General features: G+C 52.4%; 2 protein-coding genes across 2 annotated transcripts in view; both read left to right on the top strand.

Annotated features, from left to right (window-relative positions):
• The window catches only part of LOC121164484 (MRN complex-interacting protein-like), an 813,414-nt gene that overhangs the window by 605,630 nt on the left and 182,785 nt on the right, over window positions 1-24,999 (top strand). The window lies entirely within an intron of this gene.
• Window positions 1-24,999, top strand: part of LOC121164323 (A disintegrin and metalloproteinase with thrombospondin motifs 2-like) — a 180,963-nt gene that overhangs the window by 103,417 nt on the left and 52,547 nt on the right. Inside the window, exons 4-5 of the mRNA XM_040992462.1 lie at window positions 6,660-6,862; window positions 23,582-23,665. Coding sequence (XP_040848396.1) covers window positions 6,660-6,862; window positions 23,582-23,665 — 287 coding nt within the window. The remainder of the gene's footprint in view (window positions 1-6,659; window positions 6,863-23,581; window positions 23,666-24,999) is intronic.

Below are 24,999 nucleotides of genomic sequence, written 5' to 3'. Positions count from 1 at the left end.
AGAAAGTTCTGGAATCTCATGTAATCTGCCATAGCGTGAGTCTCTTTTCACTGCTGTGTGGAGTTCTAGCTTCTGGTGTAGGCATTTGTTTGCATTATTTCATAGCAAGTTTCTCTGGGTTTGTTTGTTTGTTCTTTTTTTTTTTTTTTTTTCTGGCTTTCCAGAGCTTCTGCTATCGGGATGGTGATACAGGTCAAGGTACAGGTCTCTGACCAGGTCCAGGTCCTCTACAATTCCTTTTTTTGTTTTTTCCTGATTAAGTCTCAACTTACTGTTTTTCTCTTTGGGAGCTCTCTCAACTTTATGTTCCCTGGCCTCCCACTTGGGTGGATCATGTCTGCCAAAATGGCTTTAACTTCAAGGAGCTCTTTATTGCTCTCCTCTTGCTCTTGTTTAATGAATGTCACAGCTAGCTCCGTGTGGCTCTCCAACAATGCCAGAGCCAGCCACCCTGTCTCCCTGCGTGGACCCCACTTCCTCCTTTTGATTCTACAAGAGCATTCTGGGACTGAGTTATGGAAGCAGACTGGTGTCCTGATACTTATTTTTAGTGCAGTACTGTGAACTACACCTGAGACCTGCACTGCCTTTTATTCCTTCCAGGAGAGAATGAGCCTCTAGACCAAGCTGGTACAGAGAAGGGGCTGCTCCTGGGACTGGAAGGCAGGACACAGTATGCCAGACCTCCAGCTAGTCCTGCTTCTTTCACCCTACCTTCCCTGCTACTCACAGGGGTGCTTGGTGCCATGAGGGTTGGGGTCTTCGCTGGAGCCTGTGAAGCAGGCTGATGAGCTGCCGCTCTCCCCACTGGCAGGCTGGATGTCAGTTCTCCCAGACACAACCACATCCATACTCATGGAAAGCGCCTCCTTTCCAGGCCCTGATAGTTCTGTTTTCAGTTCTTCCTCTTCTAATGTCCCCATCTGCACAGTCTAGTGGGCATTTGGTGGAACAGTTAAGCTGCTGATTAACACAAACCACATTCCAAGAGTACATGATCTTGAGTTCCGCCTCTGCTATCAGTCCCGGCTTCCTGCCAGTGTCTGCCCCAGGAGGCAGCAGGTGGTGGCCCAAAAGCTTGGACTGCTGTCATTTACATACCACCTGGCTTCTATCATTTGGACATTTGGGGAGCAAACCAGAGGATGGGCGATTCTCTCTGTTTGTTCTTGCAAATAAGCTGTATAACTTTTAAACATTTCAAAGCTGCCTTCAGTGCAGTACAATGCTGTTCCAGGAAGAAGTTGAATTATATGTGTTCTGTTTCTCTTCTCACCAGGAAGCCCCACACAAACTGAAACCTGTCTGGGGACTTTCTGTGAAGTCCCATTGGTCTGTCTGTCTGAACTCAGTACCATTATGTCCCCTTGGTGTTTATTTCATTTTATGTTCTGAGTTTGAAAGCCACGTGTATCCTTCCCTTTTAATCTTTCTCCATGCTTTTCTGGCTGTTCACACTTGAGTAATTTCCAGTGAATTCTGGAATTACTTAGTTGAACTCCACAATTCTCTAGTGGAGATGACAAATTTACAGATTTTCCCAATCCAGGATATAACGGTATCTCCTTTTCCAAGGTTTTCTACTCTGTTTTTGCATGTTATATTACTCTTTTTTGCATAAAATATTGTATTACATTTCTGTGATCTTCACACATTCGTATTTTGTTTGTTCCTAGGTATTTTACGGATTCTACTGCTAAGTTGACGAGCTGTCTCTTTACTCTGTTTTCTAGTTTGTGTTGCTATGAACAAGAACAGTATTGATCTTTGGGTACCCCTGTATGTGAGGCAAGGATTATCTATTCCATGTAGGTTTGGTCGAACTCTGCTGTAAAAGCTTCTGGCTTTTTCTTTGACCACATTTCCAATTTCTTCATAAGGTTTTGATTTATTCAAGCTTCCCACTTGAGCCAACAATTGGAGTCTGTTTTCTGTTTAGCCTGAGCTTATTAGAATGGTGTTTTTGATTCCTGGCATTTAGGCTTTCTTGAAGATTTGTTTATTCATTTGGAAGGCAGAATGACAAGGAGAGATGGGGAGATGGGTGTGGAGGGTTCTTGCATCTGCTGGTTCACTCCTCAGATGCCCATAATAGCCAGCTCCACGCCAGATGGAAGCCAGGAGCCAGGAACTCCATCCAGGTCTCCCTTGGGTGGAATTTTCCAATGCTTTTCCAAGTGCATAAGCAACCAGGACTCAAACCAGTGCTCCAGTATGGGATTTCTGTCACAGGCTATGACTTAATCTGCTGTGCAACAATACTGCCCTGCATTTAGAGTTTTAAGGTGCCTTCCTTTGGTTGCTGTTTCTGATCTCATCTCAGTGTCAGAGATGGTTAATTGTGTTTCTGATTTGCCTATGTGATTTGGAACTTGGGCCACCATGTGCTTATAAAGGACAATTGAGGGAGGGGCTGGTGTGAGAGCCTAGTGATTGAATTCTTGCCTTGCATGTGCCAGGATCCCATGTAGGTGACAGTTTGTGTTCCAGCTGCTCCACTTCCCATCCAGCTCTGTTTGTGGCTTGGGAAGGCAGTGGAGGATGGCCTAATGCCTTGGGACGCTGCATCCATGTGGGAGACCTGGAGGAGGCTTCTGGCTCCTGGCTTTGGATTGGCTCAGCTTTGGCCATCGCAGCCACTTGAGGAGTGAAGCAGCAGACAAAAGATCTTTCTGTTTGTTTCTCCTCTCGGTAGATCTGCCTCTCCAATAAAATAAATGAATCTTTTAATTGGATATGCTGAGACTGGTGCTGTGGCATGCTAAGCTGCTGCTTGCAATTTCAGCATCCCATGGGAGTGTCAGCTTGAGTCTCAGCTGCTCCACTTCTGATCCAGCTCCTTGCTCATGTGCCTGGAAAGGTAGCAGATAGATGGAGGTTCAATGGCTTGCAACCCTGCCCCCGTATGGTAAATTCCAATGAAGTTTCAGACTCTTGGCTTTGGCCTGACCCAGTTTATGGCGGCTTCGGCCATCTGGGGAGTGAACCAGCTACGAAGATCTCTTTCTCTCCCTTTCTCTGTAAATCTTCCTTTCAGGTAAATAATTTTTTTAAAAGGTGGGAGGTATGCTTTCTGGTTGTTGGGTTTAAGCTTGAGGTTATCTAATTCAGCCATATCCTCACATGGAACTCCTGTGCTGTGTTCTGAGCATCATGTTAGCGTGCCCCTGTAGCTGTGGCTGTGTTGCCTGCTCCCCAGGTCCAGCCGAAGATGTCAGGAGCATTGAGTACACACCTCCCATCTTCTCTACCGGCTGTAGATAAGCACATCCCCTGACCATGATAGCACCAGGGTCCTTTTGGTTGGCAGTTACATGGCACACATGTTTTCTGTCCTGCTAATTCTAATCGTTCTATCATTTTGTTCCCATTGTGCCTCCCACAAGGAATGAATAGCTGAGTTTTATTCTGGTGTGTGCTTTTCCACCTGTCTCTGCACTTTTGTTCTCCTTCCCTCCTGGCCCTGCTGCACCTGGCCCATCCTGTCAGCCCAGCTCCTTGCCCCTACAGGAACCCTGACTCCCCTCTGCTGGACCCTGGCTGCCTGTGCCACAACTCCTACCTGTGGGGCAGTGAGGAAGTGAAGGCAGCCGGGCCTTGATCTACAAGGAGGTGGTCCATGCCCGGCACATTCACAGGGGAGAGGAGAACTGCACTTGCTGAAACCAGACCCTCAGTTATGGGGGAAAAGGCAGGGCAGAGACCGTCTCCATTTAGGAAGAAATAAGGAAACGTGGGGGAAATGAGAGGATGGTTGTTGCACAGAGAGGGGGCCCAGTCCACGTCACTGGGACTCTGCACTTCTTGAGGCTACATGTACCCCTGTGCCTTTTGTCCCCAGTGGTGTGCAGTGAGGAACCGTGGTGGGTGCCAGTGGAGACAAAGGAGTCTGTGCCTAAAGGGGCTGCGGTGTAGCCTGAGGGGTGTGGGAGCTCCAGGGCTTCCACTGCAAGGGCTGATGGTCACTTCCCTCTGGGCCTTTTTAGGGGGTGTCCCACAGGGGCAGTGAGGGGTTCAATATGAACAGCAGAACACGGGGCACAGTTTTCTATCTCTGCCACCCACATGGGAGACCTGGATGGAGTTCCTAGCTCCTGGCTTCAGCCTGGCCTAGACCTGGCTGTTGTAGCAATTTGGGGAGTGAGCCAGTGGATGGAGGCTCTCTCTTTCTCCCTCAATTCTTCGTGCATGTGTGTGTGTCTGTGTATATAGCTCCCCTTTTCTCAGTTTCTCTGCCTTTCAAATAAATAAACATTTTAAAAAGAAAATACTGATGCAACAATAGTAACAATGCTTGAGGTGGAAGTACATTTTCAGAACGTTTAGAGAATTCTGCTCTTTCGCACTGAGCAGTAACATCCACCTGGCTGTGGACTGAGCGTGCCTGGTGAAAGCAGCCTCACCCGGGGGAGGGGATGGGAGCGGTCTGCTCTGGCCACCTTCAGCCCCCTGTGGCTTCTTCTCAGAGTTGTCTGGCACTGTCCCTGCACAGTGAGACCAGGGCATTGGTCAGGAGGGCACAGCAATGACTTTGGGAGCAGGAGGCATGGAGGTGGCAGACAGGCAGCAGGCTATCCAGGCCCCCAGTTTATTGTCCAGGCTACTTATTCCCCACCAAGGGGATGGCCCTAGCTCCTAGTTTCTCAAGAGAAATGGAATAGTCTAGATTGTAAAAACAAACAAACAAAAAAAAAACCATGAGATCATCCAGTTTTCAAAACTGATAACTAAGCTGGGTGTTTTTTTAAGACTCTGTGGCCCTCCTAAGTGCCTATGTCCTGGCTCTGGCTGGCAGCTGCCCACATGAGGTGGGAGGCAGAGCCTGGTGGCCTGGCTCCCAAGAGAGGCATTTTCTGTGAAAATCACTCTCTCGCTGCCTCCCAAGGTGAACCGGCCTGCAGAGATAGAAATGTATAAAAATAGAGTGCAGGTCTCAGCCCCCAGCAGCAGGCTGTAGTTCCCACCATCTCCTCTGGAACATGGGGATTGCCCCAGTCCTCTGCCAGCTACTGAGCCCAGCATTACTGCGCTGTGGACTGATACTTCCTACGGGCACTGCTGGCCCTGGGCAGTGCCTGCCAGGTGCATCAATGTGCATGTGCACACATGAGTGTGTGCATGGGTGTGGGTGTGTCTGGGGGGACACAGGGACTGCAGAGCCAAGCGACAGAAACCCAAGCAGTTGCTAAGCCCCTCTTGTTCCCACCTGCACCCCCGCCCTGGTCCTGCTCCTGTCTCCAGCCTGCAGAGAGAGCCCTCTGTCACCTCCCAGGCTGACAAGAGAGATAGGGGGAGGCTATAGCACATGGTTAAGAGTTAGTCTCTGGAGGAATCCACCATGGGGGGAGGGTTGTGGGAGAGGAGGGGGAATCCCAGTGCCTATAAAACTGTATCACATAAAAAAAAATAGAATAGAAGGAAAAAAAAAGAGTTAGTCTCCCCAACTGTGACATGGGGACAATAATTCTTACCTGGAATGCATGTTGTCCAACCTGGATGAGAAGGTGTGCATGACGAGCCTGGTGGGAGAAAGGACCTGGTATGGGGAGGCCCCATCAGCATTTCCATGAGCTGCTGTGCTGCCTCCAGAGCCAGCTGGAGCTATCCTGATGGCAGGATGTGTTTAACAGGCCGGTAGAACAAAAGAAGAAGAGTGTGGCGGTGTGGTTGGGAGTTGGGGGAGTGAGGGCAGGGCACACTACCAGTGGGGGCAGGACTAACCTGGCCTCTTAGTCCTTGGCCCTACTCCCCGCCCCACCAGCTGTAAGGACACTGGGCCTGTACCCTACCTGTGAGTTGGTGGTGTCATCTGTGTCCCTAGTCTTTCCCTGGACGGGGGTCCCTGAAACCAGTGCAAAGGGGATGAGGGGCCCCAGGACAGTGGCACTGAGGTTGCCAAGCAGCCAGGACACCAACTGGTCAGCTTGGCTCTCCCCCTCCCCCAGGGCCCCACAAGAGGGCTGGGGCCTGGAGCTGGGGTGCAGAGTGTGCTCCAGACCCAAGAGGAAAGTAAAAGGGAAGAGTGGCAGAAGCCACAGTTGGGCAGACAGTGGAAGTGACAGCTTGAGCCCTCGTGGTCAAGGGCTGAGCCTGCAGGGGCAGAGCTAGCCAGTGCTTGCCTAGGGCAGATTCAGTGGTAGTGCAGTACCCTGAGAGGGGCTCACCTTGGACCATGCATTGGCGGCAGGCTGCTGGACAGAGGGAAAGCCCTGAACAGGGGGTTCCTGGCCCAGCAGGACTCTTCTGGTGGACAAGAAAGTTGGGGTGGTGGTCATGCTGGGGAACCCACCCTGTCCATTCCAGATTTGGGTTTCCCCAGCTACAGTGGGTGGAGGCACCTGGGATGCCCATCCGCTTGGAAATGTGTGAGTCAGCAGCAGTGGGCAGGGAACATCTCTGTCTGCTCTCACTATGGCCCTGGGTGCCTGCCTTCCCAGGTCTTGATAATCTCAGGAAGGCCCCTGCTGAGTGGCTAGAGACTCTGTGAGGCTGAGGAGAGGGTCAGCAGGGTGTTGGTTTAGCCTCCTGAGTGGGAGTCCCTTCCCCAGGCTTCGGTGTGTTCTGTGTAAAATGAGCACAGCAGTGTGTTCTGCTTGCTCAAGGGCATAGGGTGCCTGGTGATTCTGGCCACTGCTGTAGCCTGGGTCTTTCCATTGCAGAGGCCTCTTCCGGCAGCCTGGACAGCCTGAGCCAGGCGCTGGGAATCCTGGAGGAGCGCATCAACAGCTCACGGCGGAGAGCACGCAGGCACATCACGGACGACGACTACAACATCGAGGTCTTGCTGGGCGTGGACGACTCCGTCGTGCAGTTCCACGGCAAAGAGCACGTGCAGAAGTACCTGCTAACACTTATGAACATCGTGAGTGGGGGACAGGTTGGGGCCAGAGGGGCGCAGCCTGTGGGGGCAGGTGGAGGGCGGGGCCCAGCACAGGCGGGGCTGGTGGCCTGTGTGCTCTGACCAGCTGCCTTTCCTGATCCAGCAGGAGGTGAGTGCTGTGCTCTGAGGGCAGCCCACAGGCTAGCCAAACCAAGCGTCCCCTCTCCTCCTTGAGCCTTGCTCCCTGGGGAGTGATTCTGACTTCCCAAGGGTCTGTTAGGAAGGGTCACTTGGCTCTAGCAACCACCCATCCTCCCCACACAGGGACATGAGCTACTAGCATGGATGCACTGTGAGTGTTGAGATAATGTGTGTGTGTGCGTGCTTTTTCAGTCTCTCAGTGAAGGGCAGCTTAGCCCATAGGATCAGATGTAGCCACAACACATGCAGATTTCCCCAGAAGTCGAGTGTCCTCCATCAACAATGCATAAGGCTGGGACTCATCCACCTGCCTCTGTGACAGGTGGTCTGAAACGTTCCCGTGGCTTTGGCAGTTAACTTCATTCATTCCCTCATAGTAAGTTGAATGTGATCAAGCCAACAGTGATAGCAGCAAGATTCCTAGAGAGAAGTCCAGGTAGTTGGCAGACCACACCTCTTTTCTGGGCCACACAGATGGGTACTGACTGCTAGTTGACCACATGGCTTGTGGCGAGGGGCTTGTGGCAGAAGCCGGTGCTGGCACAGGGCAGGATCCTACAGCCGAGTTTCCTGGGACTCTGCAACTCGATGGGTTCCAGGCTGGAGGAATAGGTGGCACAGAGGTTCTGGGGCGTATTTGGAGCAATGAAAACTGGCTGGGACTGCAGCCCAGGGACACAGGTGGCAGGGTGGAGGTCAGCAGGGCAGTATCCCATCCCCCATCACCTAGGGAAACCAGGATGAAAGTACAAGCCCCCCGTCTTCATCTCAAAACTCCCAGAGGCAGAAGGGGTTAGAAACACCTGCTGAGGACTTCATGGGAGCCATCTGGGTGCGGGGAGGGTCTTCCAGCACTGAGACTGCCGTCCCCATCCCCGACAGCCCATTCTGGCACCCCTGCCACTCCAGGCTGCTTCTCTTTAAATCCAAAGAAATAACATTTTTTCTTTGCTTATTAAAACGTTCTATATTTAACACAGATACTGTTTTATTTACGAAGGAGCATTAGAACAAATTTATGAAAGTGTGTGCAGTTTTTTTCCTGGCGCTGATCTATTGCCTCATTTGAACAACCGTATCACCCTGGCTGCACCATCCTGAGTGGAGCGCCCCATCTTATGGTACCTGCTGGGGGAACAAAACACTTCCCTTTTAGAGGTGGGAGATGCTGTGGGCAGGGCTACCTCGTTACAGCTGCCTCTATCACTCACAACTAAGTATTTCCTCAAACTCACTTCCTAGAAGTGAAAGTGCTCGTCAGCAGGGATGCACCTGGCTGACACACCAGAGCCTTCCCCAGGAGGGACCCACCTGCTCATGCCCATCTCCCCCATCCCCTCCCACCACAGAGGCCTTTGTAGCTGTGACAGTTTGGTGGCACAGCTGGAGCATTTGTTGTATTTGATGGTGATGAGGCTATAGTCTCAGGCCGTGGTGTATTTTTAAGTGGACCATTTGTGTATGTGTGTGTGTGTGGTTGCACTTAGCTTACTGGGATTTTAGTTTCTTTCCTGTTACTCTGAAGAGTTTTTATTCTCAAATATGTAACCTTTTTGTCTGTTTTGTGAGCAGAAAATATTTTCCTATTTTGTTTGGCTTCTGTTCTATTTGGATTTTTTAAATTTAATTTATTTATTTCATTTTGTTTGAAAGACACACCCACACACATACACGCAAGGAGAGAGAGATCTATCTTCCAGCTTTCAGTTCAATGCCCAAATGTTGACAATAGCCAGGGCTGGGCCAGGCTGAAGCAGGAATTGGGAATTCCATCCAGGTCTGCAACCTGGGTGGCAGGGGCTCCTCTGCTTGAGCCTCCCACACTGTAAGTTAGCAGAGAGCTGGATTGGAAGTGGAGGAGTTGAGACCCCAACCAGTACTCTGACCTGGGATGCAGACCTCCAACGGGTGGCTAAACTGCTGTGCCAGACGCCCACAGGATGGTTTCTGCCAGTGGACATGCTTGTGCACGGTCTGATTCTGCCACTGGCCCTGACCCCTAACCCACTTGGGTAGTGTGATTGGCATTTTGTGCCCTGTTTGACCTTCACTGAGTTAGTGTTAGGGGTGACTGCCAGGGGCTGCGATTGACAGAAGGGTTTCCAGGCTTTAGCCCCTGCAGCCCTGACCACCAGCTCACTCATGTCATGCCCATGCTGAGCTTCAGCAGCGTGCATCTGGAGTGTCTGCAGAAGGGAAAAATGAAGGGAGCACTCCCACGGGCCAGACTCCTGGGTGGCATCTGTTAGAACTTGGTGCAGCATCTGGCTGCCCCCATATCACCAGGATGTTAGCTGTGTCCCGCCCCTCCCCCCTTGGGGAGTACTGGCAGAGCAGGTACAAAACTCCTGGGGCTGGCACAAAATGAAGAGACAGGAGCTCTTGTATAAAAGACAGGGGGGAAATGCTGTGAAAGGCATAAATAAATCAAGCCTCTTGCTGTCTCTCAGTCTCTCTCTGAACCTCTCAAGGGCTTGAAATTGACTTTCTAATATCTCCCCAAGTCAGGAAGATCGGAATTTAAAAATTGCGATCATGTATTTTGCTGTTCATCTTCCTGTTATGCCATGCCTGCTCTACATGCAAGTATGAGAGCCTTTGGCTTATATTCAAAATCGCCAGGATTAGGCAAATTTGTATTTCATAGCTCATCCCCAGAGGGTACACCTCAAGCCAGGCTGATGGGCTAAAGCCAGAAGGCCAGGAAGGGGCAGGAGAAGAGGATATCCCTCCCCCCCCCCCCCCATAGCTCCAAGTGACTACCCCTTCAGGTCCTGGCTGCTTGTAGGGTGGGCTAGCACAATGCTGGGACCGCCTAACAAGGCAGAGTGAACTCTGTGGGATCTGACAGCTGCTGGGCCCCCTCCCGCCAGCCACACAGGACACACATGTGACCCTGTGTCCTGCCCAGGGTGCAACCCTATTCCCAGGGCACATGGTTAAGGCAGACTCATTGTTCCCTTGTGCTGCTTGCATACACTCAGTACCTCGCCTATGTAGACACAGGCCCAGACTGGCTACCCACCAGGTGTGCCCACTCACTGTGAGCCCAGGGTGGGAGGGAGCCACTGCTGTGCCCTGTCCTGGAGAAGCCATGGGTGTGGCTGCATATGCTGGGGCAGTGCCAGCCGTCCAGCCTGCTGTTGCATCCTGGTAGGATTTTAGTTGCAAGGCACACAAAGCAGTCGAGGGGAGCAGATGGAGTGCTGCAACTGTGCGTGTAGGATCCTCTTCTGTTGTCTTCCCAGGTGCTTCAGCAGGGAGTTAGATCACAAGTTAGATCACAAGTTGCTGAGATTTCAGATTCTACAAAGCCCCAGAAAAGTGCCAGCTTCGACTGCTGGCCTTGCAGGCAGCCCACACGCAGCTTCTGGGACCCCACAACCGTAGGCCAGCCAGTGACAGCTGGACAGATGTGCCGTCTTTCCATCCACAGTGCCACAGTGCTGCAGCAATTCAAACGTTAATTTTATGTGACATGAACCTGAGCATATCACTGAGATAAAGCAACAGTTTCCTTGAATTCTTTGAGATACACTGGAGACGCTAAAGCAGAATTGCCACACAGTCACCCTAGGGCCCAAACTTGGCCCTTTCACGTGTGGTTGTCCATAAAGTTTTATTAGAACACACCAGACCCACTCAATGGGTTGCCTGTGGCTGCTTTTGGAATGCAGAAGCAGAACTTCAGCAGACACCATGTGGTCCTCAGAGCTTTCACTGTCTGGTGCTCAAAGGAAGCCTGCATGCTTGGTGCCCACCCCACGGTGTGGCCTGGGTGCCCAGACTGAGTGCAGCAGGGAGACGCTGAGCAGAGGATCCGCATGTACTGGCCTTGGCAGGATGCCAGAGTCCTAACTTTGACTGTTTCTTCCCTGACAATGTTTCCTCCATTTCCGGAACTTGGTTTCCTCCTTTTTTTTTTTATTTTTAAGATCATTTATTTGGAAAGCAGAATGTCAGAGAGAGAACAGGGCAAAACACACTGAACGAAAGAGATCTTCTGTTAGCTGGTTCACTCCCTCAAATGGACTGCAACAGCCAGAGCTGGACCAGGCTGTAGCTAAGAGCTCCATCTGGGTCTCCCACAGGATATAGGTGCCCATGCACTCAGGCCATCCTCCTCTACCTTCCCAGGTGCATTAGCAGGGAGCTGGATCAGAAATGGAGCAGCAGCCAGCACTCAAACCAGCTCCTATATGGCATGTCAGTACTGCAGACAGTTGCTTTACCCACTGTGCCACAGTGCAGACTCCATTAGCAACCATTTTAAAACAGCCAAGCAAGACAAGTAGATTCCCCAGCTGGGTCCACTGCTTGTGCTCCTCTGCTGCTGGGCAAGATGGGGAGCTTCTGTGCTCTTTGGCCATCCTCACCTGCCTGAAGCCCAAGGTCTGTTCTCTGCAGTGTTCTCTGGAACAACTTCTGTCCAATGAGTGATGGCTGTGCATGCCAGGTCCAAAGCCCTTCCTTTTTTCTCACTGAATCCAGAAGTTGGCCTGGTCTCGGACACCCTTGCCAGACTTCACAGACTATCAGAAAGCTGATAGCGCAGCTTCCCCCTAGCTCACAAGGACCAGGGGCAGGCAGTGGGGGTCAGAAGAGAGCGGCCCCGAGAAGCAGCCGCCAGTGCCCCTGGTCACAGGTCTCCAGCTCTGCATTCAGAGGCAAACATCTCTGAAACCGGACTCTAAAACTTAAGTTCCCTAAGATATCAAGGGCAGAGGTGGGGTAGGGTGGGATAGAGAAGCCCTTCACCTGTCCCAGGTGCAAGGGACACATTTGGGTTTGGGCCTGACCATGGCATGGGACAGAGAATTCTGAGCAAAAGTTCCCTCTGTGTCCTCACTCTCAGCTTCCCAAGACCTTGGGACTCCATGCTTTTGTGGGCTGCACCGGTGGGTGAGTGGATGCTCCTGGCAGTGTTTCTGTTCTTCATGCTTACCCTGCTGCCCAGGAGCCCACTGGACATGCAGCTGTGAGGGCCAGGGGTCTGCAGGATGAATGAGGTGGGTGGGCCTGGCTGGAGCTGCAGGGAGCAGTGGGCACAGGTTAGGGGGAGGGCTACAGGTAAGGCCTTGCCTTCTAACCCCCCAAATGTCCCCCTGGGTTTCAACCATTTGTGGTCAATCAGGAACAAGCAGGCCCAACTGTTGTCAGATCAATTTTTTTTTCCCCCTCCGAGAACATGGAAATACAATTTTCATGGGAAATCTAATTATCTTTCAATACAAGCAACAAATTGAAATTAAGAATCCAGAAGGCACAGGTGGCTTTGAATGGCTCAGAAAGTCGGCTGTGTGGATTGCCACAGCCTTCCTCAGGTCCAGAGAAGAGAGGGCAGCGACTGCCTGTCCCTGTCCCACCCTGTGACAGGGCAATGGGTGCTACCCCCAGGGTTACTGTGAGCCTCCTAGAGGTTGGACAGCAGGGCAGTGCCCAGCAGAACATCTCAGGCAGTTCGCTATCCTTGGCCAAGCCCAGCAATCCCCAAGGCCCTGGCCTGGGGTACCAGTGTGTATGAGATGTGCCTGGCACCCCAGGGGCTGGATGCCAGGGAGGGCATGGCAGAGTTACCATCAGGAACTACACCTGAAGAAAGAGTGGCCTGAAGTTAGGGACCTCCGGAACCAGAGCCTACCCCTCTGTCTGCCACTCACCCTGGCAGTGGCACAGCAGGGCAAGGAGGTGCTCATGGAACTCTCTCCCACTGCCTTAGCCCAGGGGTCTTCTTTCCCGGGGATGTCACTGTAGTGGGTGAGGCTCCTACCAGAGCACAGAATGTCCCCTGACTTTTGCAGTATGATGGATGAGAATGCTAGAATTCATCCTCCGCCCAATCCTGGCCCCACACCCACTCATCTTGGCCCCTTGCAGCCTTCCTCCAGTATGGTAGCATTACTGAACCTCAGGACCCCGCCACTTCCCTCCGTCTCCATGACCCTCTTGTGTCTCCCCTTAGCTGCCCCATCCCTGGTGTCCTCACCCTCCCACATATGCAACACATGGATGGCACCCCCCCCTTTTTTTAGCACTGCCTTTTGTTTTAGCTTTATTTGTTTTTATTTGAAAGGCAGAATTGAGTTCCAAAGGGAAAGAGAGACACAGACAGATATCTTCCATCTGATGGTTTATTTCCCAAATGGAAAATGACCACAATAACCAGAGCTGGGTTGGTCCAAATCCAGGGGCTTCTTCTGGGTCCCCGATGTGGTGAAGGGGCCCAAGGCCTTGGGCCTTCCCAGGTTATAAACAAGGGGCTGTTTATGGTAACTCGAGCAGCTGCGCCTTGAACTGGTGCCCATATATGGTGTTGGCATTGTAGGCAGGGGTTTAGCCTGTTATGCCACAGCACCAGCCCCCCACTGCACGTTTGAGAGACACTTTCCTGGATGTTGGAAGTGCCCAGTGGGGTTCACATGCCTCAGGGTAGTGGGGTGAGCTGCAAAGCCTTAAAGAACCAAAAGTCTCACACGCACCCCCATTCTGCCTCGTGGCATCTTTCCCCACTCCACTGACAGCTGAGGCAGGAAGCTGGGGAGCAGCCCGTCGTTGGCCTCCCTTGGGGAGCTAGTGGTTATCAAAGCAGGAGTCAGTGTCCCAGTGGACAAGAAGGGCTGGGCGTCATCACTCCCTGGTGACAGATTGAGATGGCTATGCAGCTCGTCTCGTGCGGGCTCCTGTGGGGAGGTGACAGCTGAGCCAGACAAGCAGACAGGCCACGAAGTGCCACGCTGGCTTTCTCAGGCGGGGCTGATGACAGCTGTCATTCCCTCCCAGCTGCCTCCCAGGCAGCTGCCTGTGCCAAGGCAGAAGCCCGCAACCCTGGCTCCTGCTCCCTTGCCTGGGGAGTGGGGGGCTCTCGGTGGAGTGGGAGTGTTGGAGTGAGCTTGGAGCTTGCACGAAGGCACTGCAAATTTCATTTCCCATCTAGAAGGGGTCTCCCAGCCTAATTGATTTTGCTTTATTGGCCATGGACTAGCAGATTGCCAGCAAATTAATGAAGGCTCAGAGCAACTACAGATCCACAGGATCTAGAGTCACAGGGATTTCCTGACCAGCAGGCCCCCGTGACCACTGAGGGGGTGAGGCAACGAACCACCGGGGACAGTTTGGTCGAACATGTTCTTTTATTGTAAAGCAAGCACAAACTTATATAGTCCAAGAAGGGGGAGACAGAGGGGTGTCTTCCCATCCAACAACGGCACTGTAATTGGCTAGAAGGAAGCTCTGTGTCTCTGGACCCTCCAATCATGTCACAGGTTACATACAACACTTATGGTTGGCAGAGGAGCTGTGGATTACATATACCAGATACGCTGGCATGTAACACAGACCAAACCTGACTTCTCAGAGTTGCTTATCAAGGCAATCCCAGCACAGCTCATGCAGTGATGGAGAGAGTGGGTTGCAAACCACCACTCTCATCTGTATGACCAGTGAACAGGCCAGATTGAGGTCTCAGCCAAAACCATTGTCGGGAGTTTCCCCGGGGAAACGATATGCCGTGTGCTTATGACCACCCAAATAGGCCAAGAAAGCAGAGATCCAGGGGCGATCTCCCACACCAGAGAAGACGTGCAGTCCACCTGTCAGGGAGACAAGGTTCAGTGCCACACTGTGTGTCCCTGGGCAGGGCACGGGGACTCCAAAGTCACAGGAATGCACCGTTTTTAGCCTCAGCAGTTTTGGAAATTGTTTCGTGGATTCTCCTACCTGATGCTCCCACCCCAAGGGAGAACTGCTCTGTTTCTCTTTGCCTTACTGGTGCAGTGGTAATGATGCTCTCTTGCAATGGAGACTGGCACAGCCTCCAACAGGGCAGGGTTGGGCGATGAGGGGCAACTGTCATTCCTTGGGTCCATGACATTCATGGGTGAAGGCAGGTAGCCAGTTCTGGACCCAGCTCTTGTGGGAAAAAAACACCACCCACTTGCCTAGCACGGCAAGGACCCAAGGCACGGTCAGCACCCCATGCCCAGCTGGATAAGTGGTCACCTTGGGAATGCGTCTGATTGGTAGCAGATTGATGTTTTCCAAGAAGGGGGATGGGGAAGATGTCATTGCCTGCAGAGGGAATAGCCTGTGCAAATGGGAGGACAGGCCTGACCTGGGGTCATGGGAAGGGGTGGGTAGTGGGTCACTGGTGCCAAGGCTGCATGGGAGGCTTGCTTGATTCATGTGGAGGGTTGAAAAGGAGCTTGGTCCTGAAGCTTTTGAGGGAGGAGACAAGCAGGTAGTTAATCTGCCAGTGACTAGAGGGCTATCACCTGCTTGGGAACAGCATCTGGGTTAGCATGGCTCCCTGGGGATACAATGGGACCAGAGCAAGTGTCTGCTGGAAATAGCATGGTGGTCAACATAGGAATGGGGGCAACAAGGCCACAGGTGAGGTGGGGTTGATGATTCATGGGCAGGCACAGCCTTTCTGCTCCTTCCCTTCGGTTCTGGACTTCAGGATGGGACCCAGGATGGGCCAAGGGCCGAAGTACAGGTGGACTGAGTGTAGCTTCCCACACACAGCTCCAGTGTCTGACCCACTGTGTGCTGTGGATTGTAAACATGTGGCCATCAGTCTGTTGTGGACCTCAGCATCTTGCTCTTTATTTTGGGCTTTCCCCTACAGAGGTAGGAATTCCAAGCAGAGCCACACTGCAGTGCACAAGGGAGAGCAGGGAGTGAATGTACATTCACCTGTGGGCGGGGGGCCCACCCCACATGGAGGGAGCACGGGTGGGGCCTCAATAAGCAAGAACCAAAAACCAGAAAGCCAAAGGGTCTCTCCAGAATGTGTCTGTGCCTTTTAGGGGCTAGGGGGCAGTGTGCTACTTCAATATGCAAACGAGGTTGAGCTGGGGTGAAATTTTCTGGGAGTTTCCTGGTGTTTCCCTCTAGAGTTTAACTTCCTGATGGCTTTCATAGCATTTCCCCCATTTCCCCCTTTGTGGTCCTGGATGAGACCCCAGTGTGTCATGGGAAAGTGGGCATACTTGATTGAAAGGCAACAGGGTGGTGGTAAGTGTAGTACTGCACAGAAATTAGGACCAAAAAAGTCTTCTGCCTTTATGCATTCCTACCTAATTCCCTGACTAGTACACTCTCACCAGATCATGAAAAAGCCTTAAGAGAGGAACTATCATCAGTCCCATTTCACAGATGTGAAAACGGAGGTCCCAAGAGGTTAAGTTAGAAGTAAGATCATGAGACAGGATCATAGCAAAGCTCTCCCTGGACCACATGCAATCTGCTTATAGTGAGGTAACTACCCCAACCCTCTGCTAACCCCCAAAAATTCAGGAGAGGGAAAGGAGCGGCTTCTTGCATCTGCTGTTCTGGTGTTGCCCACAGCTGCTTGGTCACTAGTTCCCCCTGGGTTCTAGGCACTGCCCAGCATGTTTAGGGAGGTCAGTGTCCTGATCCCCACACTGGGACACCCACAGTAGTATCCTGGGGCCCTACAGTGTGCACAAGAGGGGAGGGACAGGCACAGATCTCCCCTGAGGATCAGGCGGTGGGGGACATGTTGGAGGACCTCTCCCTGATTGTCTGGCCTGATACTCCGAGCAGTGGTCAGGGTCCTGTTGACCCTTGCATTGCCTTGGAAGCACTTGCTGAGAAAGGAGAGCATCAGGGAGATGGGCACAGGGCTGTCGGGTATGATTGCACCCCTGCTGCCTGTCTCTCCCTGCATGCTTGCAGGGAGCCAGCAACCCTAGCTCCCCTTGCATGCCTCTCTGCCCCCTTGCCTCCTGAGGGTCCCACAGAGAATGCTTGTTCTGAGGCCTCCCACAGCAGCCTTGGCTCACAACCTGCAGACCCCGTGCCTGGCTTGCTCCCTGACAGGCCAAGGCTGCCTCTGATTGTCCACAGCTTCTCTCTGCAGAGTAGTTGAGAACTTTCCTGAAGGTTGGAAGAGGGGATGGTAACCGCAGTCTTCCTGCTCTGGCCTGGGCTGGCTCTCTGCCCTGTCTGTGTCCCTTCCCCTGAGTACCCTCTGTCCCTGGCCACCTTGGTGAGGAGTGGGGGGAACTCAGCAACGCCCCCTCCCATGGAGCTCCACCACCCAGGAAGCAAACTTTCACATTTACATTCAGTGCCATGTCCTTCCTTATTGTGGATTCCAGAGCAGAAACTTGGCTGCGTCTTCGCATAAGCAGAAGATGCATTACTATGTATTTCCCCCAACAAGAGGGCCCTTGGCCTCTCTGCAGAAAAGGTCTGCGGCTTTGAACGTCTTCCCCAAGGTTTCAAGATTCCAGGATCAATTTCTCAGCGGAGGCTCAAGGACATCACCTCCCAGGGCTGCCCCTCCCTCCCACTGCAGAGACAGGGAGTGGGGCTGGCTGGCTGACTTGGGGTGGGGGAGGGGAGGTATTTCATTGGGGCTTCAGGGGCCCTGGCAAGCCCCATTTTGCCCAATTCCTATTGCTTCCCAATTCCTATTGCTGTCCTATGCTCTCAAGGACGCACTTGCTCAGCCATGCATTCTGCCACTCTTCTGTGACGACTGGGAGTGGGCTGAACGCTGTGACTGCAGAGGTCCTGGGATGGGGGCAATCTCCCATGCTTGGAGCAGCACCCAGACCTTGACAGTGATGCTGCAGGCCCTTGGACTATACTCCAAGACTGGTGAGATGGCCTTAGAGCAGTGAGAATTTTGCTCCTAGGAAACAGATTTCTTGCTTTGACATTTTTTTCTTCTTTGCAAATCACTCTTCAGCTATCTGAAGAATTCGGGGCTGGAGGGGGAGAGAGAATTCCAGGCTAAGGCAATAGGCTTTAGGAAGGGGGCCTGCCTGGTACCCAGGAGCCAGCACTGCAGGGAAGGAAGAAGGTGGAAAAGGGAGAAGCCAGCCAGGGCTAGGTGAGAGGAGGAGCTCCCTAGCCTGGGCTAGAACTGCTCCAGAAGGAAGGCCCAGAGCGCTGAGGCAGCCTCCGGAGGCCCAGGCTGCAGGCAGGCTGAGGAGGGCAGTGGGCAGAGCACATCTGCTGGTCCTTCCCCTCTGTCCCTCCCCTTCTGTCCCTTGCCGCTTGTTTGGCTACCTCTGTCTGACGTCTGTGTGCACTGGGCATTTTACTGCCAGTCCCAGGGGTCTCCCGCCAGGTGGACTGAAGGCTTCCTCAAGTCCGTGAAGAGCTGCCTTCTGCTGATGAGCCATCAAGCGTGGGCTTGGAGGCCAGCCGCAGGGAGGTGCCCTGTCCCTGAGTGCCCATGTCTGGGGACAAGGAGAACACCTGGAACCAGCTGCTCAGTGGTCAGCAGCACGGGGGTCCAGCCTGGCTGCCTGCAGGCAGGAGCTCCACCGGCCCATGCGGGAGGCCTGACACCCTGGACTCTGCCCCTCTCCAACAGGATGGGGTCCAGGGAGTAACCTTTGATGTGTCCATCTTGTCCCGAGGTCTTGGTACTAAACTGAGTGGCTAGAAACAGGCTTACCTTGCTTTGTGTCCTGCTCCCCAGGTAGGAAGTATCTACTTGGTGGCTCCTGGCATGAAATACCATTTACAAGTTCTTACCTAGCCCCTGTGCCCCTGGGGTCTGGCCTCAGAAGTCCCCTCCGAGGGGTAGGATCCCCCAAGAGCCCCCTGAGTGCAGACTGGAGCTGTCTGCTATACCGCTGAGTGTGTTCAGAGGGCCTGGCTGTGGGCGTCCCATGCAGCGGCTTGCTCACTGTCCCAGACCCCTGCCTGCTCCCTGCTTCTGACCCCAGGACTTCCGTCCATGCTGCTGCCCTCAGAAAGACCATCTCGGTCTCTTTTCCTCAGCCCTCATGACATGCCAAGTCCTCAGGGACCCACTACATTCCCCCCATGCTCCTGGCGGCTTCCCTGCAAAGCCCCGCTCCTCACCATCCTGAGGGAAGAGCAGTGTCCCTCTCCAGAGCAAAGAGCACTGCAGGCACAGGTGCCTTTTGTGTGTGATGTCGCCAGTCCCAGCACAAAGGACCATATGGCATGGCAAGGTGGGCTCTGCCTGCTCCCATTCAGCAGCCCTTAGAGGACTTGCCAGATGGGTTGGAAGTTAAGCTCGGAGCTAGGCCTTATCCTGGTCTGCTTGAGTCAGTGGGACCCATGTCATATGGTGGGCAAGGGAAGCAGCAGGCTCTTTGGCTGTCTCTCCCTACAGGGGTACAGACCCCATCCTAATGAAGGCCCTCATTGAGCTCTGGTTATCTCCCCAGGACTTCAACTCCAGGCTCGGGACCACTTGGGGTCACCTCTGCATTCCTCCTTCCCCTTAGTGCTGTCCTTCACCCACCCCACCCCAACCCCGCCCCACCAGCAGGGTGCTGGGATCCCAGCACCTTCTGCGCATAGCGGGAACTGCCTATCCCTACTCCAGGCTTGCTGGCTGCCACCCTCCCAAGCTGTGCCTCTGGGCTCTCTGGAGCCACCCAGTGTGGGTGGTGCTCTCCCAGTTCTCTCTGGCTTTCACACTTTTTCTACATCCAACATCCGGGTGATTTTACACTCTTTATGCTTGCTCTCAACTTGATGCGTGACCTCAGTGCTTGGGCCAGAGGAAGAGGGCCTGTGGCCTCACCCCTTGCCTGTCTTCTCTCCCACATCCTGCCCCTCTAGGTCTGCTGGTCGTGGTCACAGTTTTCTTGATGTCCACCATGACTTTCAGCTGAATGATCCAGGAGCCACATGGAGCAGACTTTGATCTCAATAGAAAAAAAAAAAAAGATACTTTGAAAGCCTGTAAGATTCTCTTCTCTCATAAGAAGAAATGCTGGCTTTTCAAGCCATTTTTTCAACATGAACTGAAAATTCTAGTTTGCCCTGAAAGTTGAGCAACAGACAAGGATTGCTTTGTCTTTGGGCATGTATACCTCCGAGGGAGCCGCAGCAGCCAGGTCCTTCCTTTCAGGTCACACAGACATGGCCCTATGCACACATGTAGAAATCTGAGGCTCATGAGAGCTTTGGTGGATAGAAACCATTATTCTGACGTCACAGGGTGGGATGGCAGGGGAGACAGCCACACCTCCAAAAGGATCTGGGTGCCCTCCCTGGGCTCTGGCTTGTCAGGTGCAGGTGGACATCAGGACAGCTGGTGGATGGCTCTGAGGACCTGGGACTCACCCTGTCTCTGGACTCTGGCTATGTCCATAGCAGGGAGTCGCAGTGACCGTCACGCTCTGCAGCTAGGCACAGATGGCCCCTCCCAGAAGCAAAGTGCACACACACACATACAAACGTGTGTGTATGTGTGTGTATCTCCTGGGTAAGAAGTTCTGGAACAGCTGGGTGGAAGATCTGGGTCCCGTGGAGTCATCTTTATGCACAGCCCAACTGGCGAGCTATGTGTCTGTTTCATCCATCGTGGGTTCCTATTCCTGGCTCATGCTCAGATGGCCCATATGTCTGCCTCTATTGATAACAGTTACTGTTGCTCAGATAAAGAAGTTGGAATTGGGGTACGGAGCTACACTGCACTATCTGGGGTGGCTGTGTCTCCATGTGGCACAGCTCTGCTGTGTCTGTCCTCAGAAAGGACAAGCCAGCAGGCACAGGCTGGATTAGGTGGATGGGGAGATCCTTTGATGGGCATTGCCATACGTCCTGGGCCCACAGCAGGGACAATGCACCAGTGCTGCAGTCCACAGAGTACTGGGCCTGTGGAGGAGCTTCTCAGAGCTGGGTGGCCATAGGGATGAAAGGGTTTAGTCACGTGGTGAGAGAGGTGGCCCTGAGTGTGCCATGGGACTGTTGGGATTGGGAGCAGCCCCTGTGCAACCAGCCTGTCTCAGCAGGTCCTCAGCCATGTGATACAAAGTGGGGGCTCCTCCCTTTGTGGTGCCACAGACTCTGTGGCACCTGGCAGCAAATGCCAAAGTAGGCCATGCCAGATTGGGCCACAGCATCCATCGGCACACATGAGACTCAGATGTGGATGGGTGCTGAGCCAGGTAGGGGGGCAATAGGGTTTCCTCTGCTGGGCCACTGGTGAGCATGAGAAATGGGATTTGTAGCAAGGCTACAATACCTGTTGGCCTGCATGTGAGTTGGGTTAGAAGGAGAGCCAAGCTGGGCTAACCAACTGTACCCGCTGGTACATGCACAGGCCAGAGTAAGAGCAGACTGGTTGGGCTTTGCCACAGCATCGTCTGGCAAGTCCTGGGACCAAACTACAAAAGCTAGACTACAGAACCACCTGGGAAGTGCGAGGTCCAGGACTGGGAGTGGGCCCAGTAGGGAAAATATGGACACCTCTCTGATGGGTTATCACTCCCACTGGTGAGCATGAGAACCAGGGCTGGGGGCAGGTCTGACTACTCAGGCAGTGGCACCCACCGACATGAGTGTGGGCTGGATAGTAAGTAAGGTCGGCTGGGATGAGCTAGGCTTCCATGCCCATTGACATGTATGAGGGCTGAATGGGACGTGGGACTGACTGTACCAGTCTGCTGCACATACTGGCTAGCACAGGAACCAGGAATGTTCCCACCTACTTTTCCCTGATCCTCAACCCTTCCAACCTAATCAACTACTACATAGACATAGACATAATCAAAAATAAAATTAAATTTTTTTAAAAAAGGTCAAGGGATACTTGGGTCCGTGGCTTCTACCTGTGCGGATACTGCCAATCACTGCTGGAAAGGATTGCGGGGCAGCATTGAGGCACAGAAGCTTAACCACCACTTGCGTTTAAACCACGTATGCTTCATCCTGATTGGAACAGTGAGATTGGCAGCAATTCAAACCTGTTGAACTCTCAAAACTGCTTGAGCAGGACTCTCGGAGCGCGCCTCACATCAGGGACCTGGGGTGGGTGGGAGGCTGGGTGGGTTCTCCCTTTGTTTCTCCCCTGACCCCAGATACAGGGGAAAAATGATGATATTAGTGTGGAAACAATGGTCTTCCCCACTTTCCTGTAGCCCTTGACCCTTTGTACCATAATCAACTAAGTAAGATTATTAAAAATAATAATAAAAATGAAGTTTCATTGGGAGTACAAAAACAAACAAATAAATAAATAAAATAAACCACGAATGTGAATGCCAGTTCAAGTCCCAGCTGCTCAACTTTCAATCCAACTTCCAATTCATGCACCTGGTGTATTACCAGCATCCAGTAGCCTGAGTGCCTGGACTCCTGCCACCCAATAGGGAGTTCCAAAAAAGTTCCAGGCTTCTGGCTTTGGCCCTTTAGGGTGTAAACCAATATATGGAGACGTCTTTTTTTTTTTTTTGATCTCTGTCACTCTGTCATTCAAATTCAAATACTTAAAATGAATCCTTTTTAAAATATGAGTTTATTTTAGTTCTTTAAAAGTTTATTTTTATTTGGAAAGCAGAATTACATAGAAAGAAGGACAGACAGAGAGAGGTATTCCGTTTGCTGGTTTACTCTTTACATGACTGCAATGGCCAGAGCTGAGCTGAGCTGATTAGGAGGCAGGAGCGTCTTCTGGGTCTCCCATATGGATGCAGGGGCCCACGGACTTGGGTCATGCTTTATTGCTTTCCCAGGCCATAAGTAGGTAGCTGCATTGGAAGCGGAGCTGGTGTCAATACAGGATGGCAGTACCACCGGCAGAGGCTTGGTTTACTATGCCACAGCACTGGCCCCTAAAAAAAATGAGTTCAGAACAGTTGCCTCTGAACTGCACATTTTGTACAGACCTTTGCTTTGTCCTCATTCCCTTGATGATACAATACAGCACAGCAGTTACCTACAGGTTGCCCAGGCCATTGTAGCAGGTATTGCTAGTCATTCTGGAGCTGATTTAAAGTTTAGGGAGGGGACTGGTGCCATGGCAAATCAGGTTAAGCCTCTGCCTGCAGTGCCAGCATCCCGTATGGACTCCAGTTTAGCTGTTCCACTTCTGACCCAGCTTCCTGTTAATGCACCTGGGAAAGCAGCAGAGGATGGTTCAAGTCCTTGGCCCCTGCACCTGCCTGGGAGACCCATAAGGGGCTACTGACTGCCAGCTTGGACCAGCCCAGCTCCAGCCATTACAGCCATTTAGGGAGTCAACCATCAGTTGAGAGAGCTCTGTCTTTCCTCCTCTCTAATTCTGCCTCACATATAAAAATAAATAAATCTTAAAAAGAAAATAGATGAAGTATGTGGGTTTCATGCAAAGAACACCTACATTTTATATGTAATGTGAGTGTTGGTGGATTTGGATTCTGGGAGCCCTCTCAACCGTAGACACCCAGGGGTGATGTTGTTGCCTGGGATGTGTGGTCCTCAGTAACTCAGGAGACACTAAGACCTGGCAGAAGCTCTGTCCCCACCCAAGTGGGGACACCACAGCTGCCAACAGCAGTAGCCATGCAGTGTTGTCTGCTGGGGGCGGGGCCGCACCACCTGGGCTTGCCAGGTTTTGAAGGAAAGATGCAATTCAGACAGCCAATACAGGGATTGATTCCTTGTCTAGGCTTTTGCTCCAGGTGAAGAATTCCAGGGGCTGGGCCTGAGAGTGACTCTGGGGACATCCAGGGCAGCAAGCAGGAGAGGGGTGTATGGAAGGAGATATAAGGGGTGGTCCCAGAAGGGCAATGCTCGGGGGGCACTGCTGACCACACGCTGCTTGTCTTTTAGGTCAATGAAATCTACCACGATGAGTCTTTGGGGGCCCACATCAACGTGGTGCTGGTGCGGATCATCCTGCTGAGCTATGGGAAGGTGAGTGAATACCCGGAGCATGAATGCCACAGCCTCTGCCTCTCGGGATGCTGAGGCCATGTCCGGACACAACCGCCCTTAGGGGACATGAATGTTGGAGGAAGGATGTGCAGTGTCATGAGGGGCCATGGGGCAGCTGGTGCTCGCCAGGAGGCCAGAGCATGGCGGGCTAGCAGATAGGAACCGCCTACTGTGGAAAGTCCTGGGTACCCCAGGCTTCAGTAGCCACCTGCAGGATGTTGGTGGGCCCTGGAGGAAGGGCTGTGCTGTGTCCTGAGGGGCCACAGCACAGCTGGTGGCCTGGGTGAGGCGGCCTGGTGGACAGGAACCTGCTGTGGAAAGTCCTTGGGGCCTCAGGCCTCAGCGGCCCACCTGCAGGATTTCAGTGGACGTTGGAGGAAGGTCTGTGCCCCTGAGTGCTGCTTATGGACAGTGGCCCAGCATGTGAGTCCCACAGAGGACTGGCTGGGGATCTGGATTGGCATGGGCCAGTTTGCTGAAACTGTTTGCTGTGTCTAGGCATTGGCTGGCCCTGAGAGAGGCTGTCCCCCAGGGTCAGTGAAATCCCCAGTGTCAAAGCATCAGGCCGCATGGTTACCCAATCCCTCACTGAGCCTTGTGCCACTGCCTTCAGTCTCTGCCCTCCTCTCCCCCTGCCTTACGGGTTGGCACCCGCTGTCCTACCCCACCCCACTCCACTTCTCTTGTCCTACCCAGTTGCTCTTGCTCCACCTGCCTCCTCTTTTTGTTTTTAAAATTATTTTTATTATTTGCCATGGTTGCGTTTTGTAAGTATAGGGAGTCCCCTCTTTCGCTCCCCTTTCTTCCTCCCTATTTTACCTTCTCACTTTTTCCCCATTGTATTTACAGTAGTATAGTCCTTTAGTAATAGTTATAAGCTTAACAATTTGCTATTTATGTGTGTCAGGGCTTGGGTATAGGCAAAGGTAGTATTGAAGTATATTTGTCAATATACATTTAGCTGTTTACCTGGGAGTTCTCATTTTACTCAGGAGTAGAGATGCCTACTGCAGGCTGTCTTCACTTCTCAGCATTCTAGTCTCCATTATTCAATTCAGCCGTGAGAATACACACACACACACACACACACACACACACACACACACACACACTTGTTCACCTAAATATGTATTTGTTTTGCATTTTGCATGAATCCTGTGTTATATCAGAGAGAACATATGGTATTTGTTCTTTTGGGATTGGCTTATTTCAATGAGCCTAATGGTCTTCAATTGGAACATTTTGTTGCAAATGGTAGAATTTCTTTTTAATGACTGAGTAGTATTCCATGGAGTAACTATACCCACAATTTC

This window comes from Ochotona curzoniae, unplaced genomic scaffold (assembly GCF_017591425.1).
Source record: "Ochotona curzoniae isolate NIBS_2020 unplaced genomic scaffold, NIBS_Ocur_1.0 contig_1031, whole genome shotgun sequence".
NCBI classification, from domain to species: domain Eukaryota; kingdom Metazoa; phylum Chordata; class Mammalia; order Lagomorpha; family Ochotonidae; genus Ochotona; species Ochotona curzoniae.
The sequence above is the reverse complement of the archived record's forward strand: the minus strand, read 5'-3'. Positions and strand labels throughout refer to the sequence as shown.